Genomic DNA, 21,065 nt, shown 5'->3' with positions numbered 1-21,065 from the left:
ACTCCAGAGAGAGCCTCTCAGCAGCAGGGGGGTGCTACCCTTCCAGGAGTGAGAGTCTGGTGAGCCCAGTCTTCACCCGTCAGGCCTTGGCCGCAATGGACAAGCCTCCTGCTCGCTCCACCCCACCCACCTCTGCCCTGTCCTTGGCAGCTGAAGGACACCTTGACTTCCAGCTTTTACGAGTGAGCCAAAAACAGAAGGACAAGTACAACTGTGCTGGCCTGCTGTACAAGCTTCAAAAAGTGTCCCAGAGCCCACACGGCTCAGTGTCAGATGGTGTCAGGCTGTCATGGGACATAGGGATAAACTTGGTTAGGACTCTGGCTTGCCTTCCCCAGCTGCCTCAACTCTGTCTCTGGCAGCTCTGCACCCGAGGACCATGTGCTCTCCACACCCAGGAGTCTAGGCCTTGGTAACTATATGCCCCCCTCCATCATCGCCAAGGCTGCCCAAACCACCAGTGCTGTCAGCAAGCACATCAGACTCTAGCCTGGACAGTGACCAGGGCCATCGAGACCACCAGAGCTACCTCCCCAGGGGCAGCCCACTAAGGTTCTGCCTCAGTCCCCAGAAACATTGGTGCCCCTGCCCTCAGAGGCTGCTCCCTCCCCCTGGAGGCTGGCTAGAAACCCCAAAGAGGGGGATGGGTAGCTGGCAGAATCCTCTGGCTTCCTAGTAATAGATACCAGTTATTCTGCACAAAAGCTTTTGGGAATCCTTCTTTGCACCCAGAGACTCAGAGGAAAAGAGGGTGCTAGTACCAACACAGGGAAAACTGATGGGACCTGGGCCCGGACAGTCCCCCTTGACCTCAGGGCCGGTCAGGGAAATGCCTCCCTTTGGTAAATCTGTGTTATCCTTCTTTACTTGGCAAACAGCCAATCATGTTAACTCTTCCTTATCAGCTTGTGGCCCAGAGACACGATGGGGTCCTTCTGCAGGCAAAGGAGGAAATCCTCCAGGGACCCGCTGCATCCCCTAACTGCATGCAGATATGGAAAGGGGCTGATCCAGATTGGATCTTCCTCCACAGGAAGATTCCTTAACACCCTTAGGACCTGAGGCCATCTTCTCCTATGAAGATGAAAATAGGGGTTAAGTTCTCCATATGTACAAGGAGATATTGAGAGGAACCCCACTGTTGACTTGAAAATAAATAGGTTCCATGTGTAAGTGTTTTGTAAAATTTCAATGGAAATGCACAGAAAATCTTCTGGCCTCTCATCACTGCTTTTCTCAAGCTTCTTCAACTTAACAACCCCTTCCCTAACAGGTTGGGCTGGCCCAGCCTAGGAAAACATCCCAATTTCTAACTTCAGCCAGACCTGCATTGTGTGTCTGTGTGTTGAGTGAGCTGATCAGCTAACAAGTCTTCTTAGAGTTAAAGGAGGGGGTGCTGGCCAAGAGCCAACACATTCTTGGCCCAGGAGCACTGCTTTTCTGTGAATTCATTATGCCATCTGGCTGCCAATGGAACTCAAAACTTGGAAGGCGAAAGACAATGTTATCTGGGATTCACCGTGCCCAGCACCCGAAGTGCCAAATTCCAGGAGGACAAGAGCCTTAGCCAATGACAACTCACTCTCCCCTACTCCACCTCCTTCCAAGTCTAGCTCAGGCCCAGGAGGTGGGAGAAGGTCACAGAGCCTCAGGACATTCCAAGTCAGAGTCCCCTTTGAACCAAGTATCTAGATCCCCTGAGGACTTGAGGAAGTGATCCTTAACCCCCAAGTAATCATCAACCCCCAGACCAGCCTCAGAACTGAAGGGGATTGTTGATCCAGTGGCCTGGAGTTGGGGCTCAGGGAGAGGTCTGCAACATGTCTGAGGGTTGCAGAGCCCGCTGTGGAGGTAAGATTGGAAACACGTGGAGCAGAGGGAAGACATTGAAGAAAACGTCTCCGCTGGAATATTTGGAAAAGAACACTCTTCTGGACCTGGTTGAAGCAGGAAAGATGGAGGCAAAGTAGTGAAATAATCCAGAATTTCAATACTTTTGAATGTTCTTAGTGATACTGACCTGTGATAATATAATTCCCAGGGAGGTCTGGGAACCTTATCTCTTGAGATATTTGCATAATTTATTTAATTTAAGACTCATTCTCCTTTTGTTTGTTTTGGTAATAAACTGGATTTGAAATGTGAACAAATGCACATGTTTGGGTGGTTTTATAGAAAAGCAAAACAAGTCACTTCCACGGAGACCTGGCCTTGCTTTGCATTATCCTAGGGGGAAGCAATGAGGACTCAGATTTCTCCATGGGTCTCCCAGCTCCTCTCCAAGTTCTGATTTTTCACTCCTGGGAATGCATAAACTTCCACGATCCAGCTAAATAACAGAAACTGGGGAGAGAAGATTGGGCTGAGGGGTCCACACACCCAGTACCAGTACCCAGAGTCAACTCTGGATTTTTGAGGCTATAGGCGATGTCAAAGCCCCATCATCCCTCTGCATGCCTTTCACTCACTAATTCTTTCACCTTCATGGGATGCCTATTAAGGGCCAATCCCATTGTTACTTAGCAAAGCCTTCAGATCCTTAGTGTGGGGCAGCACACAATCTAATCCCACCTTTCACTCCCCTGTTTGTGAGACAATGCAAGGAGAGCAAAGCCATGGGAGTCAAGTGTCCCACAAGCTAGGTTGACGGTCAACTGTGTTTACCAGCAATCAGAAAGGGAAGAAATAAGAGGAATCACAGAAAAACAAGAAGCAAAGGCATAAAGGAGACAGAAAGAGGATGAAGTGGAAAGAGATGAAGGACCAGAGATTAGACAAAACAAAGAGGGCATGGAGATGAATGGTCAATGGGATGGAGAAACACAAGAATAAAAAGATGGGGAGAGGCCAGGCACAGTGGCTCACACCTGTAATCCCAACACTTTGGAGATTTAAAGGATCACTTCAAGCCAGGAGTTCAAGACCAGTCTGGGCAACAAAGTGTGACCCCATCTCTTTAAAAAAAAATGGGGATAACCAGAAGGAGAAACAGTTGAAGGAAGAAGATATGTTGCAGAGACAGAGAAGTCAATGAGTCCCAAAATGATGTTTATTTAAGATAAGCTAATCTTGCTTCAGCCTGCTATTCAGCTGAGCTGTGGAATTTTGGTAAATTAGCAATTAGCATCCCTCTCATAGGAGTTTCAGACTTTTTTTCTAATGATGCTATCTTAGCCTGATTCCTCCTGGATGCAGAACCTGAGACAAAAGTCTGTGCACGGGCTATTCAGGCAATGATCTCAGGGAGAGGAGTGATGGGCAAGAGTGAAAACAGGGAGGCAGAGAAAGCCAACACGAGAATAAGCCACTGTGAAAGGCAACTGGGGCTCTACCCCGCCAGTCCTTCCCAGGAGCCCTGTGAGAAGCATCTGCAAACTGTCCTAGAGAAACATTTAACCCTCACACCCATAGTCCGTTGATCAAGGATGGCCCTATGAGTATTAACTCTTCAACAAATATAGGATGCATGCAGAGCAGTTCCCAAGGTGACCCATGCTAGGGCATCAGTGACGCACCTGCAGGAAGGAAGAGGTATGGCATGGTTCCTGGGAGGGACTGGCAGATAAGACCATCCAGAACCATTATTCCAACAGAGGATTAGTAGGAGCGTTTTGAGTGGCACATAAGTAGCATCTAAATTGGGTACATTTCTTTAGCCTTTCATCTTCCAAACCCGCTGTTACCTATGCAGTTGTCTAACTACAACATGGCATTAGTCGTATATAGAGGTAGTATAGAAGCATTTGTAAGACAGCCATCTCACCATTCTGGACTGGAATGGGGTAATTTTAAGACTGTGAATCCCTGAACATGCCCAAGAAGAGGTAAGCTAACCACCTGCCAGGGATGCTGTCGGGGGAGCTCCTGCTCTAGATGGTAGATCAAACAAGATGACACTAAGACCTCCTGTCTCTAAATCGCATAACATGAAAGCAGGTTCTTTAGAATTATGGGAGTTACTTCTTACTTCCAGCGCTAGAAGTAAACACTTTCCTTCAACAAAGATTTTTGTTTAAATAAGGGATTTTTTTTTTTAAACAAACTTTTCACTTGGAAATAATTTCAAACGAAAAAAAGTTGCAAAACTAAAAGTATCACAAGAGGCCGGATGCAGTGACTCACACCTGTAATATTAACACTTTGGGAGACCAAGGCAGGAAGATCATTTGAGGTCAGGAGTTTGAGACCAGCCTGAGCAACAAAAGGAGATCCCCACCCCTACCCCCCATTTCTACAGAGACAATTTAGAATTTAAAAAAAATTAGCTGTGCACGATGGCACGTGCCTATAGTCCTAGCTACCGGGAAGGCTGAGACAAGAGGATCACTTGAGTCCAGGGATTTGAGATTACAATGAGCTATGATCGCATCACTGCACTCCAGCCTGGGCAACAGAGCAAGATCCTGTTTTCAAAAAGAAAAAAAAAATTGCACAATAAATACTGTATGCTCTTTAATCTAGTTCACTTATGGTTAACATTTTACCCCATCTGCTTTATCATTGTCTCTCTCATTGTCTCTCTCTTTCTCTTTTTTATTTTATTTTTTTTTAGACAAAGTCTCGCTCTTGTCACCCAGGCTGGAGTACAATGGTGTGACCTCAGCTCACTGCAACCTCCGCCTCCCGGGTTCAAGCGATTCTCCCTGCCTCAGCCTCCTGAATAGCTGGGATTACAGGCACCTGCCACCGCACCTGGCTAATTTTTTTTGTATTTTTAGTAGAGACAGGGCTTCACCATGTTGGCCAGGCTGGTCTCAAACTCCTGACCTCCAGTGATCCGCCCGCCTCGGCCTCCTAAAGTGCTGGGATTACAGGCATGAGCCACCACCACCAACTTATCTCTCTTTTCTTTCTCTCTGTGGACATGCATAACTTTTTTCTGAGTCATTTGAGGATAAAGTCCTTTAACTTAATACTTCAATGTGTATTTCCTGAGAGATAGTCTCTTACATAATCACAGTACAGGTATCAACTTAATGCATTTACATCCAATACTTTTATCTAATCTACCATCCATATGCCAATTTTGTCAGTTTATCTAATGAAGCATTTTTTCTCTCCAGCACAGGATCTAATCTAAAGTCAGGTGTTGAATTTATTTTCTTTTTTTTCATATAGTTATTGAGATGGGGTCTTACTCTATCGCCCAGGCTGGAGCACAGTGGAGCTATCATAGCTCAATGCACTCTCAACCTCTGGGGCCAAGTGATCCTCCCACCTCACCCTCCCAGGTAGTTTGGACTATAGGTGAACGCCACTACTCCTGGCTAATTTTTGGTATTTTTTGTAGAGATAGGATTTCTCCATGTTCCCCAGGCTGGTCTCAAACTCCTCAGCTCAAGGAATCTTCTTGCCTCAGCCTCCCAAAGGGCTGGGATTACAGGCATGAGCCACCATGCCCAACCAGGTATTGAATTTAGTTGCATGCATTTTAGTGTCCTTTTATCTGGAACATTTCTACAATTCGTCTTTGTCTTTTACAACATTGACATTTTTCTAAGATTGCAGTTCACCCACCCTTTCTTTGTATTCCTCATTTTGCATTTGTCTGATATTTCCTCATGATTACACTGAGGTTTTGCATTTTCTCCCAGAATCCTCCGTAGGAATCGTCTGTCCTTTTCTGCCTAACATATCTGGAAGCACATAATGGCCACCAGTCTCTCATAGGTGAAGTTAATTTTGATTACTCAGTCGGGGTATTGCCCGATTTCTTCCCTGTGTGATTACTGGGTTTTTTTTTTTTTCTCCCTTGCAACTTATAGTTTGTGAGGACACACTTTAAGACCGTGCAAATATTCTGCTGCTCCTTAAAATTTCCCCTAGGTTACGTATCCATTAACAATTCTTGTCTGATCCTATCAATACTGTGATGATTGCAAAAGGATGATTCTCCAACCCCAGCACACCCTCTACATTTACCAGTTCTAATAGGCATCCTACTATAACTAAGAACACTCACTTCTCACCTTTTTCTACAAGTTCCTCAAAACTGTATATGTGTGTTAGTGTGCCTGTTTATGTGCACATGTATATGTATGAATATGTATATGTGTATGTATGTACATTTGTAGGGATGGGTATGTAGCCATGTGCCACACAGGTTTCAGTCAATGACAATCGCATATACAGTGGGATCCCAAAAGGTTATAATACTGTTATTTTTATTGTACCTTTTTCTGTGTTTAGACAAACAAATACTTAGCATCGAATTATAGTATGCAGTACAGTAACGTGCTGTACAGGCTTCTAGACTTGGAGCAATAGGCTACTCCATATAGTCAAGGTGTATAGTAGACTATACCATTTAGGTTTGTGTAAATACACTCTATGATGTTCACACAATGACAAAACACCTAAAGAGACGTTTCTCAGAATGTATCTCCATTGTTAAGCAATGCATGAAGAGGGCCCTAGCTAGACAATGAATCTGCCAGCACCTTGATCCTGGACTTCCCAGCCTCCAGAACAATGGTGTGTACATGGATATATTTCCTAGTGCTGACTGCTGGAACTTCCAAGCAGCAATGACACCCAGTAAAAAGGAACAAATCTAGGACCCAGATTTCAGCTTCTAACACCATTCCTTTCTAAAAGGAGACAGAACGCCTTAAAAGAAATGGTTGATTCCAAGGCCAGGGTAGATAGGTACAAGATAAGTATGGAACATATTTTTATACCAGAAAGCAAGGAATTGTTCCAAAAAATTGATGGGAGTATGTCACAAGGTCACAGGAATCAGATCAAAGTGGCCTCTACTCGCAATTTAAGCACCAAAATAATTAAATACAATAATTAATTTTAAACCAATAAAAACAAGAATCGAGCTCATACCAACGATGATATGAGAGAGAGAGAATTAGAAAGGCTTTGTAGTTGCTATAGAATGTGTGTGTTGCCCCAAAATTTGTATGTTGAAATCCTAACCCCCAAGGTGATAGTATTAAGGGCCTTTGGGAAGTGATTAAGTCATGAGGGTAGAGTCCTCATGAGTGGGATTAGTGCCCTTATAAAAGACCCAGAGATATCTCACCTTCTGCCATGTGAGGTTATAATGGAATGACAGCTATCTATGGACCAGGAAGAGGGCTCTCACCAACATCAAATCTGCCAGCACCTTGGTCTTGGAATTCCCAACAACCTTGGATTCCCTTGATGTTGTCATCCCAACATCTGAGTTCTGGAAAGGTGTAGTGGCTACTGGCGCCCAGAGGAGGGCACACTGCAGAAGTGGCACGACAATGTGAGGAGTTCCACTCACCAGCTCCCCTGTGAAACTGGTAAAAATTACTAAAAAAAAAAAAAATTAAAGCCTCTAGAAATAGTCCTAAGGGCAAACAGCAAATGAAGAAACATCTATTCAAGAAAACCTATGAAAATTTAATAATAAAGCAAAAGCTATAAGCCTAAAACATCTTTATGTTAGCTCCAAAGTACATCTTTGTGTTCTTTATCTGTAATAGCCCCCAAGTACATTTTTATGTTCTAGGTAGGAACGGACCCTACCAGATATAGAGGAAGGTCAGTCCTTACTGTGGAAAACTGAAACTGTGGGTTTCGCTTTCCACAGTTTCAGTTACCCGCAGTCAACTCTGGTCTGAAAAATATTAAATGGAAGATTTCAGAAATAAACAATTCATAAGTTTTAAATTGCATGCTGTTCTGGGTAGCATGATGAAACCTTGCACCATCCTGCTGTAGTCCTGCTTGGAATGTGAATCACCCCTTTGTCCAGCATATCCATGCTGTGTACACTATGTGCTCATTAGCCACTGAGTAGTCATCTCAGTTATTAAATTAACTGTCACAGTATCACAGCGCTTGTGTTCAAGTAACCCCTATTTTACTTAATAATAGCCCCAAAGTAGGCCAGGCGCGGTGGCTCACGCCTATAATCCCAGCACTTTGAGAGGCCGAGGAGGGCGGATCATGAGGTCAAGAGATCAAGCCCATCCTTGCCAATATGGTGAAACCTGGTCTCTACCAAAAATACAAAAATTAGCTGGGCATGGTGGTCCACGCCTGTAGTCCCAGCTACTCAAGAAGCTGAGGCAGGAGAATTGCTTAAACCCTGGAGGTGGAGGTTGCAGTGAACCAATATCGTGCCACTGCACTCCAGCCTGGCGACAGAATGATACTACATCTCAAAAAATACGTAATAATAATAATAGCCCCAAAGTACAAGCATCGTGATGCTGGTATATTGTTATAATTGTTCTATTTTATTAGTAGTAGTTAATATATTCCTATGCCTAATTTATAAATAAAACTGTATCATATGTATGTATAATATGTACAGCAAAAAAAACAGTATAAATAAGGTTTTGTAGTATCCAAGGTTTCAGGCATCTACTGGGGGTAGATGGATTACGTCACCCACAGATAAATGGGGGACCACTGTAGGTTTTTTTAGTTTAAGAATATGGTATTTCTTTCCATTTGTTTAAGTCTTCTTTTGATAATTTCAGAAGTGTTTCCATATAGCTCTTACACACTTCTTTTTTTTGGAGACAGAATCTTGCTCTGTCGCCCAGGCTGGAGTGCAGTGGCATAATCTCGGCTCACTGCAATCTCCATATCCCGGGTTCAAGCTATTCTCCTGTCTCAGCCTTCCTGAGTAGCTGGGACTTCAGGCACGCACCACCATACCTGGCTAATTTTTGTATTTTTAGTAGAGACGGGGTTTCACTATGTTGGGCAGGCTGGTCTTGAACTCCTACCCTCAAGTGATCTGCCCGCCTTGGCCTCCCAAAGTGTTGGGATTACAGGCGTGAGCCACTGTGCTCAGCCAGCACTTACACATTTCTTAAGTTTAACCCTAAATATTTTTTACCGCCTTTATAAATGGAATTTATTTTATTATATTTTCTAACTGTTTGTTGTTATTTACATATATAAAGGCTATCGATTCTGTATATTAATTGTGCATCCAGGCTACTTACTGAATTCTCTCACAATGTTAGTTTTGCTTTTGATTGCTTCCGGTTTTTCAGCTATACATTATATGGCTGCAAATAATTATAACTGTACCTCCTTTTCAAATTTTATACCTATAATTTCTCTTATCTAATTGCATTGACTAGTATCTGCAAAACAATGTTAAATAATAGTGAGGACAGTAGACATTCTGTATTGTTATTATTATACATCAAGTTCTGGGGTACATGTGCACAACATGCAGGGTTGTTACATGGGTATACATGTGCCATGTTGGTTGGCTGCCCCCATCCACTCGTCATTTACATTAGGTAGTTCTCCTAATGCTATCCCTCCTCCAAGCCCCCCACCCCCTGACAGGTCCCAGTGTGTGATGTTCCCTTTCCTGTGTCCATGTGTTCTCATTGTTCAATTCCCACTTATGAGTAAGAACATGTGGTGTTTGGTTTTCTGTCCTTGCAATAGTTTGCTGAGAATGATGGTTTCCAGTTTCATCCATGTCCCTGCAAAGGACATGAACTCATCCTTTTTTATGGCTGCATAGTATTCCATGGTGTATATGTGCCACAGTTTCCTTATCCAGTCTATTATTGATGGACATTTGGGTTGGTTCCAAGTCTTTGCTATTGTGAATAGTGCCGCAATAAACATATGTGTGCATGTGTCTTTATAGCAGCATGATTTATAATCCTTTGGTTATATACCCAGTAATGGGATAGCTAGGTCAAATGGTATTTCTAGTTCTAGATCCTTCAGGAATCACCACACTGTCTTCCACAATGGTTGAACTAGTTTACGTCCCACCAACAGTGTAAAAGTGTTCCTATTTCTCCACATCCTCTCCAGCACCTGTTGTTTCCTGACTTTTTAATGATTGCCATTCTAACTGGTGTAAGATGGTATCTCATTGTGGTTTTGATTTGCACTTCTCTAATGACCAGTGATGGTCACCATTTTTTCATATGTCTGTTGGATGCTTAAATGTCTTCTTTTGAGAAGTGTCTGTTCATACCCTTTGCCCACTTTTTGATGGGGTTTTTTGTTTTTTGCTTGTAAATTTGTTTAAGTTCTTTGTAGATTCTGGATATTAGCCCTTTGTCAGATAGATAGATTGCAAAAATTTTCTCCTCTTCTGCAGGTTTCCTGTTCACTCTGCTGATAGTTTCTTTTGCTGTGCAGAAGCCCTTTAGTTTAATTAGATCCCATTTATCTATTTTGGCTTTGTTGTCATTGCTTTTGGTGTTTTAGTCATGAAGTTTTTGCCCATGCCTATGTCCTGAATGACATTGCCTAGGTTTTCTTCTAGGGTTTTTATGGTTTTAGGTCTTACATTTAAGTCTTTAATCCATCTTGAGTTAATTTTTGTATAAGGTGTAAGGAAGGGATCCAGTTTCAGCTTTCTACATATGGCTAGCCAGTTTTCCCAGCACCATTTATTAAATTGAGAATCTCTCCCCATTGCTTGTTTTTGTCAGGTTTGTCAAAGATCAGATGGTTGTAGATTTGTGGTGTTATTTCTGAGGCCTCTGTTCTGTTCCATTGGTTTATATATCTGTTTTGGTACCAATACCATGCTGTTTTGGTTACTGTAGCCTTGTAGTATAGTTTGAAGTCAGGTAGCATGATGCCTCCAGCTTTGTTCTTTTGGCTTAGGATTGTTTTGACTATGCATGCAGGCTCTTTTTTGGTTCCATATGAACTTTAAAATAGCTTTGTCCAATTCTGTGAATAAAGTCAGTGGTAGCTTGATGGGGATAGCACTGAATCTATAAATTACTTTGGGCAGTATAGCCATTTTCACAATATTGATTCTTCCTATCCATGAGCATGGAATGTTCTTCCACTTGTTTGTGTCCTCTTTTATTTCATTGAGCAATGGTTTGTAGTTCTCCTTAAAGAGTTCCTTCACATCCCTTGTAAGTTGGATTCCTAGGTATTTTATTCTCTTTGTAGCAATTGTCAATGGGAGTTCACTTATGATTTGTCTGTTTGTCTGCTATTGGTGTATAGGAATACTTGTGATTTTCGCACATCGATTTTGTATCCTGAGACTTTGTTGAAGTTGCTTATCAGTTTAAAGGAGATTTTCGGCTGAGACAACGTGGTTTTCTAAATATACTATCATGTCATCTGCAAACAGAGACAATTTGACTTCCTATTTTCCTAATTGAATACCCTTTATTTCTTTTTCTTGCCTGATTGCCCTGGCCAGAACTTCCAACACTATGCTGAATAGGAGTGATGAGAGAGGGCATCCTTGTCTTGTGCTGGTTTTCAAAGGGAATGCTTCCAGTTTTTGCCCATTCAGTATGATATTGACTGTGGGTTTGTCATAAATAGCTCTTATTATTTTGAGATATAGTCCATCAATACCTGGTTTATTGAGAGTTTTTAGCCCTAAGCGCTGTTGAATTTTGTCGAAGGCCTTTCCTGCATCTATTGAGATAATCATGTGGTTTTTGTCATTGGTTCTGTTTATGTGATGGATTACATTTATTGATTTGGGTATGTTGAACCAGCCTTGCATCCCAGGGATAAAGCTGACTTGATCACAGTGGATATGCTTTTTGAAGCACTGCTGGATTCGGTTTGCCAGTATTTTATTAAGGAGTTTCACATCAATGTTCATCAGGGATATTGGCCTAAAATTCTCTTTTTTTTGTTGTGTCTCTGCCAGACTTTGCTATCAGGATGATGCTGGCCTCATAAAATGAGTTAGGGAGGATTCTCTCTTTTTCTATTGATTGGAATAGTTTCAGAAGTAATGGTACCAGCTCCTCTTTGTACCTCTGGTAGAATTCAGCTGTGAATCCATCTGGTCCTGGACTTTTTTTGGTTGGTAGGCTATTAATTATTGCCTCAATTCCAGAACCTGTTATTGGTCTATTCAGAGATTTGACTTCTTCCTGGTTTAGTCTTGGGAGGTGTATGTGTCCAGGAATTTATCCATTTCTTCTAGATTTTCTAATTTATTTGCATAGAGGTGTTTATAGTATTCTCTGATGGTAGTTTGTATTTCTGTGGGATTGGTGGTGATATCCCCTTTATCATTTTTTATTGCATCTATATGATTCTTCTCTCTTTTCTTCTTTATTAGTCTTGCTAGCATTCTCTCTATTTTGTTGATCTTTCCAAAAAATCAGCTCCTGGATTCATTGATTTTTTGATGGGTGTTTTGTGTCTCTATCTCCTTCAGTTCTGCTCTGATCTTAGTTATTTCTTGTTTTCTGCTAGCTTTTGAATTTGTTTGCTCTTGCTTCTCCAGTTCTTTTAATTGTGATGTTAGAGTGTCGATTTTAGATCTTTCCTGCTTTGTCTTGTGGGCATTTAGTGCTATAAATTTCCCTCTACACACTGCCTTAAATGTGTCCCAGAGATTCTGGTACATTGTGTCTTTGTTCTCATTGGTTTCAAAGAGTATCTTTATTTCTGCCTTCATTTTGTTATTCACCCAGTAGTCATTCAGGAGCAAGCTGTTCAGTTTCCATGTAGTTGTGTGGTTTTGAGTGAGTTTCTTAATCCTGAGTTCTAATTTGATTGCACTGTGGTCTGAGAGATAGTTTGTTGTGATTTCTATTCTTTTACATTTGCTGAGGGGTGTTTTACTTCCAATTATGTGGTCAATTTTAGAATAAGTGCAATGTGATGCTGAGAAGAATGTATATTCTGTTGACTTGGGGTGGAAAGTTCTGTAGATGTCTATTAGGTCCACTTGGTCCAGAGCTGAGTTCAAGTCCTGGATATCCTTGTTAATTTTCTGTCTTGCTGATCTGTCTAATATTGACAGTGGGTTGTTAAAGTCCCCCATTATTATTGTGTGGGAGTGTAAACCTCTTTGTAGGTCTCTAAGAACTTGCTTTATGAATCTGGATGCTTCTGTATTGAGTGCATACATATTTAGGATAGTTAGCTCTTCTTGTTGAATTGATCTCTTTACCATTATGTAATAGCCCTCTTTGTCTCTTTTGATCTTTGTTGATATAAAGTCTGTTTTATCAGAGACTAGGATTGCAAATTCTGTTTTGTTTTGTTTTTTTCTTTTCTTTCTTTCTCTCTCTCTCTCTCTTTTTTTTTTTTTTTTTTTTTTTTTTTTTCGCTTTCCATTTGCTTGGCAGATCTTCCTCCATCCCTTTATTTTGAGCCTACATGTGTCTTTGCATGTGAGGTGGATCTCCTGAATAGAGCACATCGATGGGTCTTGACTCTTTATCCAATTTGCCAGTCTATGTCTTTTAATTGGGGCATTTAGCCGATTTACATTTAAGGTTAATGTTGTTATGTGTGAATTTGATCCAGTCATTATGATGCTAGCTGGTTATTTTGCCTGTTAGTTGATGCAGTTTCTTCATAGCGTTGATGGTCTTTACAATTTGTTATGTTTTTGCAGTAACTGGTACCGGTTGTTTCTTTCCACGTTTAGTGCTTCCTTCAAGAGCTCTTGTAAGGCAGGCCTGGTGGTGACAAAATCTCTCAGCATTTGCTTGTCTGTAAAGGATTTTATTTTTCCTTCACTTATGAAGCTTAGTTTGGCTGGATATGAAATTCTGGGTTGAAAATTCTTTTCTCTAAGAATGTTGAATATGGCCCCCACTCTCTTCTGGCTTGTAGGGTTTCTGCAGAGAGATCCACTCTTAGTCTGATAGGCTTCCCTTTGTGGGTAACCTGACCTTTCTCTCTGGCTGCCCTTAACATTTTTTCCTTCATTTTAACCTTGGTGAATCTGATGATTATGTGTCTTGGGGTTACTCTTCTCAAGGAACATCTTTGTGGTGTTCTCTGTATTTCCTGAATTTGAATATTGGCCTGCCTTGCTATGTTGGGGAAGCTCTCCTGGATAATATCTTGAAGAGTGTTTTCTCACTTGGTCCCATTCTCCCCATCACTTTCAGGTACACCAATCAAATGTAGATTTGGTCTTTTCACATAGTCCCATATTTCTTGAAGGCTTTGTTTCTTTTCACTCTTTTTCTGTAATCTTGTCTTCCCACTTTATTTCATTAATTTGATCTTCAATCACTGATATCCTTTCTTCTGCTTGATCAGATTGGCTATTGAAGCTTGTGTATGCCTCATGAAGTTCTCGTGCTGTGTTTTTCAGCTCCATCAGGTCATTTACGCTCTTCCCTACACTGGTTATTCTAGTTAGCCATTCCCTTAACTTTTTTTCAAGGTTTTTAGCTTCCTTGCGATGGGTTGGAACATGCTCCTTTAGCTCAGAGAAGTTTGTTATTACCCACCTTCTGAAGCCTACTTCTGTCAACTCATCAAATTAATTCTCCATTCAGTTTTGTTCCCTTGCTGGGAGGAGTTGTAATCCTTTGGAGAAGAAAAGGTGTTCTGGTTTTTGGAATTTTCAGCCTTTCTGCTCTGGTTTCCCTGCTTCTTTGTGGTTTTATCTACCTTTGGTCTTTGATGTTGCTGACCTACAGATGGGGTTTTGGTGTGGATGTCCTTTTTGTTGATGTTGATGCTAGTCCTTTCTATTTGTTAGTTTTCCTTCTAACAGTCAGGCCCCTCAGCTGCAGGTCTGTTAGAGTTTGCTGGAGGTCCACTCCAGACCCTGTTTTCCCGGATATCACCAGAGGAGGTGGCAAAACAGCAAATATTGCTGCCTGATACTTCCTCTGGAAGCTTCGTCCAAGACGGGCACCCACCAGAGCCAGACAGAGCTCTCCTGTATGAGGTGTCTGTTGTCCCCTACTGGGAGATGTCTCCCAGTCAGGCTACACAAGGGTCAGGGACCCACTTGAGGAGGCAGTCTGTCTGTTATCTGAGCTCAAACGTCATGCTGGGAGAACGACTGCTCTTTTCAGAGCTCTCAGGCAGGGATGTTGAAGCCTGGAGAAGCTGGGCCCACAGCTGCCCCTTCCCCCAGGTGCTCTGTCCCAGGGGGATGAGGGTTTTATCTATAAGTCCCTGACTAGGGCTGCTGCCTTTTGTTCAGATATGCCCTGCCACAGAGGTGGAATTTAGAGAGGCAGTTGGCCTTGCTGAGCTGCGGTGGCTCCACCCAGTTCAAGCTTTTTCACAGCTTTGTTTATGCTGTGAGCATAAAACCACCTACTCAAGCCTCAGCAATGGCAGACACCCCTCCCCCTACCAAGCTAAAGCAACCCAGGTCAATCCCAGACTGCTGAGCTAGCAGCAAGAATATCAAGCCAATGGATCATAGATTGCTGGGCTCTGTGGGCATGGGACCCACCGAGCCAGGCACCAGAGGGAATCTCCTAGTCTGCCAGTTGCAAAGACCATGGGAAAGGTGCAGTATTTGGGCAGAAGTGTACCATTCCTTCCAGTACAGTCTCTCATGGCTTCCCTCGATGAGGAAAGGGAAATCCCCCTACCCTTTGCGCTTCCCGGATGAGGCAACATTACACCCTGCTTCACTCTTCCTCTGTGGGCTGCACCCACTGTTCAACCAGTCCCAGTGAGATGAACCAGGTACCTCAGTTGGAAGTGCAGAAATCACCCATCTTCTGTGTCAATCTCGCTGGGAGCTGCAGACAGAGGCTGTTCCTATTCGGCCATCTTGGAAGAATCCACAGTAGAAATTCTTATACCATTTCTGACTTTATTATAAATGTATCGAGTTTTTTTGTGATTAAACATGATTCTTATTTTGCATTGGGAAAAATATATATATTGTTGTTTTGAGATTTTTATCAAGAATGGATGGACAGAGATCAACAACTGGCATGACAATGGGAGGAGTTCCACTGACCAGCTCCCCAGTGAAACTGGTGAAAATTATTAAAAAAAACAAACAAAAAAAAAACATGTAGGCCAGGTGCGGTGGCTCATGCCTGTAATCCCACACTTTGGGAGGCCTAGGTGGGTGGATCACTTGACGTCAGGAGTTTGAGACCAGCCTGTGCAACATGGTGAGACCTTATCTCTACTAAAAATACAAAAATTGGCAGGGTGCAGTGGCTCATGTCTATAATCCCAACACTTTGGAAGGCCGAAGCAGGCAGATCACCTGAGGTCAGGAGTTTGAGACCAGCCTGACCAACATGGAAAAACCTTATCTCTACTAAAAATACAAAATTAGCCAGGCATGGTGGCACATGCCTGTAATCCCAGCTACTCAGGAGGCTGAGTCAGGAGAACCACTTGAACCCAGAAGGCGGAGTTGCAGTGAGGCAAGATTGCACCATTGCACCCCAGCCTGGGCAACAAAGTGAACTCTGTCTGAAAAAAAAAAAAAAGAAAAGAAAAGAAAAGAAAACACAGACACACACACACACTCTCTCTCTCTCTTAAAGCCTCTAGAAATAGTCCTAAGGGTAAACAGCAAGTGAAGAAACTTCTATTCAAGAAAATTGACGAAAATTTAGTAAGAAAGCAAAAGCTATTAACCTTTTAGAAGAAAACACAGAGGTAAATCTTCATGATCTCAAATTTGGCAAAGAATTCTTAGATATAACTCCAAAAACATGAGAAAAGAATAGGCAAATCGAACTTCATCAAAATTTAAAACTTTTGAGCAAGATGGCTGACTAGAGATGCCTGGTGCTAGTCTCCCCCACAAGAAAGGACATGGCAATAAATAAATAGCTAATAGTTGACTGGATTGTTGAAGGAAGAGCACTGGAGTACAGTGAGAAAGTGGAGATGCACCTGTGGTGACTGGAAGTACAGGAGGGCAACATGGAGGCACCTGCCCTTTGAAGCCCCATTTCCCTCACCAGGATCAGATCAGCCCAGAGATGGGAAGGATTTCCCACTGCAAGGAATAGGTAAGCAGAAGATTCTCACTAGATACATGGCCACCACAAATACCTACAGTCTGTACTATAGGAGAATCTCACAGTCCTCGCAAGTCCTAAGCCCAGTTTGGAGATCTACCAGGAATTGACTTAGCTGCTTTGCCCTGGACTAGGAGCACAAAGTGTACACTCCCCACACTCCACCCACTCCCTGTGAGCCAAGCTGCTGCAGCATGGTGCAATATTGAGACCATAGCCACTTCTGCAGTGTGCCCTTCTCTGGGGGCCAGTAGCCACTACACCCTTCAAGTACACCGATGGCTGAAGGCTCCAGCTCCAGAGAGCCAGACCCCATGTTGGCTGACCCACTGTGTAAACACATATGCTTCCAACCTGAGAAACAGAAACAGCCAGGTGAGCCCACCTCTGGCAAAGCCACACCATCATCACCACAGATTCTCTCAGCTTAGGCTACTGGGAAACTTGCAGATTCCACTAGTGTGGATTATAGCTGAAGAAACTACATGGAGACCACCACTGCATCCACCTAGAACCAAGACCAATGCACCCCACTGTAGTGACATCCCAAGACTCATTCATACAAGTAAACTTTTCCCTTGAAAATGTATTCCATAAACATAGAAAAGATGACTTTTCCACCAGACATGTAGAAATCAATGTAGAAATACATCAACCATGAAAAAGAAACATGTCACCTCTAACAGAAAACAATAATTCTCCAGTAACAGTAATCATAGGAAATATAGGAAATGCCAGAAAGAAAAACAATTAAAAATAATAATCTTAAAGAAACTTAATGAGTAGTTCATGCCTCTAATCCCAGTACTTTGAGAAGCCAGGATGGAAGGATGACTTAAGGCCAGGGATTCGAGATCAACCTGGGCAACACAGGAAGACTACATCTCTACAAAAAAAATAAATAATTAGCTGGGGATGGTGACACACAGCTATATTCCCAGCTACTCTGGAGGCTGAGGCAGGAGGATTGCTTGAGCCCAAGAGTTTGAGGTTGTAGTGGGCTACAATCACACCACCGCACTCCAGCCTGGGCAAGAGGGTAAGGCCCTGTCTCAAAAACAATGACAAGAAAAAAAAATTCAGTGAGATACAAAAGAACACAAACAGACAATTCAACAAAATCAGAAAAACATTTCATAATTTGAATGAGAAATTCAACAACAAAAAAAATAGTATTAAAAGAAGCAGAAATCTCAAAACTGAAGAATTTAATGAATTAAATAAAAATTTAGCCACACACTAGACCAAGTATATAAAATAATTTCTGAACTGGAAGACATGTCTTTTGAAATAAGACAGGGAGGAAGGAAGGAAGGAAGGAAGGAAGGAAGGAAGGAAGGAAGGAAGGAAGGAAGGAAGGAAGGAAGGAAGGAAAGGAGGGAGGGAGGGAAGGAAGGAAGGAGGGAGGGAGGGAGGGAGGGAGGGAAGGAAGGAAGGAAGGAAGGAAGGAAGGAAGGAAGGAAGGAAGGAAGGAAGGAAGGAAGGAAGGAAGGAAGAAAAGAGTCAGGCATGGTGGCTCATGCTTGTAATCCCAGCACTTTGGGAGGCTAAGGTGTGTAGATCACCTAAGGTCAGGAGTTCAAGACCGCCTGGCCAACATGGTGAAACACTATCTCTACTAAAAATACAAAAATTACCTGGGCATACTGGTGTGCACCTATAATCCCAACTACTCGGAAGGCTGAGGTGGAAGAATCACTTGAACCCAGGGAGTGGAGGCTGCAGTGAGCTGAGATTGCACCACTGCACTCCAGCCTGGGCAACAAGAGCGAAACTCTGAAAAACAACAACAACAACAAACAAAAGCAGAAATAGCAAGGAAGGAAGGAAGGAAGGAAGGAAGGAAGGAAGGAAGGAGAAGGCAGGCAGGCAGGCTGCAGGATTTATGGACACCACTAAGTGAACGCTGTTTTTGTTTTTTGTGGTTTTTTTTTTGGTCTGAGACAGAGTTTCACTCTTTGTTGCCCGGGCTGGAGTGCAGTGGCATGATCCTGGCTCACTGCAACCTCTGCCTCCTGAATTCAAGCGATTCTTCTGCCTCAGCCTCCTGAGTAGCTGGGATTATAGACGCCCACCACCACGCCCAGCTAATTTTTGCATTTTTTAGTAGAGACGGAGTTTCACCATGTTGGCCAGGCTGGCCTCGAAATCCTGACCTCAGGTGATCAGCCTGCCTTGGCCTCCCAAAGTGCTAGGATTACAGGCCTGAGCCACTGCACCCGGCCTAAATGAAAAAACATTGATATTGTGGATTTTCCAGAAGGATAAAGGGTGGTAAAATATTATAAAAGCATATTTAATAAAATAATAGATTCGACCCAAACAGGTCCTCTCTAAAGCACATTATAGTCAAATTGTCAAAAATCAAAGACAATGTAACAATTTTAAAAGCAGCAAGAGAAAAGTATCAAGTAACCTATGAGAGAATCCTCAGTAGACTAGCAGTGGATTTATCAATAACAAACTTGAAAGCTAAGAGAGAATGGATGGTATATTCAAACTAGAGTAAGAAAAACACTGTCTATGCCTATCAAGAATGCTGTACCCAGCAATGCTATCTGTAAGAAATAAAGGCTGGGCATCGTGGCTCATGCTTGTAATCCTAGCACTTTGGGAGGCCAAGGCAGGTGGATCATGTGAGGTCAAGTTCAAGACCAGCCTGACCAACATGGTGAAACCCCGTTTCTACTAAAAATACAAACTTTAGCTGGGCATGGTGGTGGTCTTCTGTAATCCCAGCTACTTGGGAGGCTGAGGCAGGAGAATCACTGGAACCCAGGAGGTGGAGGTTGCAGTGAGCCAAGATCACACCATTGCACTCCATCCTGAACAACAGAGTAAGACTCCGTATTAAAAAAATTAAAAAAATAAATTCACAAACAAGCAAAAACTAAGAGAATTCATCACCTCTAGACCCACCTTAAAAGAAATGCTCCAGGGGACTGGGCACAGTGGCTGACGCCTATAATCTCAGCCCTTTAGGAAGCTGAACCAGGTGGGTCACCTGAGGTCAGGAGTTCGAAACCAACCTGGCCAACATGGTGAAATCCCATCTCTACCTAAAATACAAAACTTAGCGGCTGGGCACAGTGGCTCAAGCCTGTAATCCCAGCACTTTGGGAGGCTGAGGCGGGTGGATCACAAGGTCAGGAGATCGATACCATCCTGGCTAACATGGTGAAACCCCGTCTCTACTAAAAATACAAACAAATGAGCTGGGCGTGGTGGTGGGCGCCTGTAGTCCCAGCTACTCGGGAGGCTGAGGCAGGAGAATGGCAGGAACCCGGGAGGTGGAGATTGCAGTGAGCCGAGATCGAGCCACTGCACTCCAGCCTAGGCGACAGAGCAAGACTCCATCTCAAAAAAAAAAAAAAAAGCTTAGCTGGGTGTGGTGGCACATGTCCGCAGTCCTAGCTACTCAGGAGGCTGAGGTAAAGGAATTGCTTGAACTTGGGAGACAGAAGTTGCAGTGAGCCGAGATCACACCACTGTAGCCTGGGCAACAGAGTGAGACTCTGAGAAAAGAAAGAAGGAAGGAAGGAACCCAGAGTGAGACCCTGAGGAAGGAAGGAAGGAAGGAAGGAAGGAAGGAAGGAAGGAAGGAAGGAAGGAAGGAAGGAAGGAAGGAAGGAAGGAAGGAAGAAGGGAAGGAAGGAAGGAAGGAAGGAAGGAAGGAAGGAAGGAAGGAAGGAAGGAAGGAAGGAAGGGAGGGAGGGAGGGAGGGAGGGAAGGAAAAAAGGAAGAAAGGAAGGAAGGAAGGAAGGAAGGAAGGAAGGAAGGAAGGAAGGAAGGAAGGGAGGGAGGGAGGGAGGGAGGGAGGGAGAGAGGGAGGGAGGGAGGGAAGGAAGAAAGGAAGAAAGGAAGGAAGGAAGGAAAAAAGGGAAGGAAGGAAGGAAAAATGGGAAGGAAAGAAGGAAGGAAGGAAAAATGGGAAGGAAGGAAGGAGAAATGCTCCGGGGATGGCCAGGTGTAGTGGCTGATGTCTGTAATCTCAGCACTTTGGAAGGCCAAGGCAGGAAGACAATGAGTGCAGGAATGTGAGACCAGACTGGGCAACATAGTGAGACTTTGTCTCTAAGGGGAAAAAAAATTAAAGTAACCAGACATGGTGGCACATGCCTGTGATCCTAGCTATTCAGGAGGCTGAGATGGGAGGATTGCTTGAGCCTGAGAGATCCAGACTGCAGCAAGCCATGAATACACTACAGCACACCAGCCTGGATGAAAGAGCAAGACCTTTAAAAAAAAAAAAAAAAAAAAAAAAAAAAAAAAAAACTCCAGGGAGGCCTATATTCAGAAGTGAGAAGTGCCAAGACCAGCTTGGTCGAGGAGACCCTAACCCAGCAGCACTAGAGGAATTAAAGACACACACACAGAAAT

General features: G+C 43.2%; 1 protein-coding gene across 1 annotated transcript in view; it reads left to right on the top strand.

Annotated features, from left to right (window-relative positions):
- Positions 1 to 2,150, top strand: part of SLC26A9 (solute carrier family 26 member 9) — a 30,471-nt gene extending 28,321 nt beyond the window's left edge. Inside the window, exon 22 of the mRNA XM_078004640.1 lies at positions 8 to 2,150. Within this exon, the coding sequence (XP_077860766.1) occupies positions 8 to 416 (409 nt within the window). The 3' untranslated portion in view covers positions 417 to 2,150. The remainder of the gene's footprint in view (positions 1 to 7) is intronic.
- Positions 2,151 to 21,065: the final 18,915 nt, after the last annotated feature.

Source organism: Macaca mulatta, chromosome 1 (assembly GCF_049350105.2).
Source record: "Macaca mulatta isolate MMU2019108-1 chromosome 1, T2T-MMU8v2.0, whole genome shotgun sequence".
In the NCBI taxonomy this organism is placed as follows: Eukaryota; Metazoa; Chordata; class Mammalia; order Primates; family Cercopithecidae; genus Macaca; species Macaca mulatta.
This window is presented reverse-complemented; position numbering and strand designations above follow the sequence as displayed.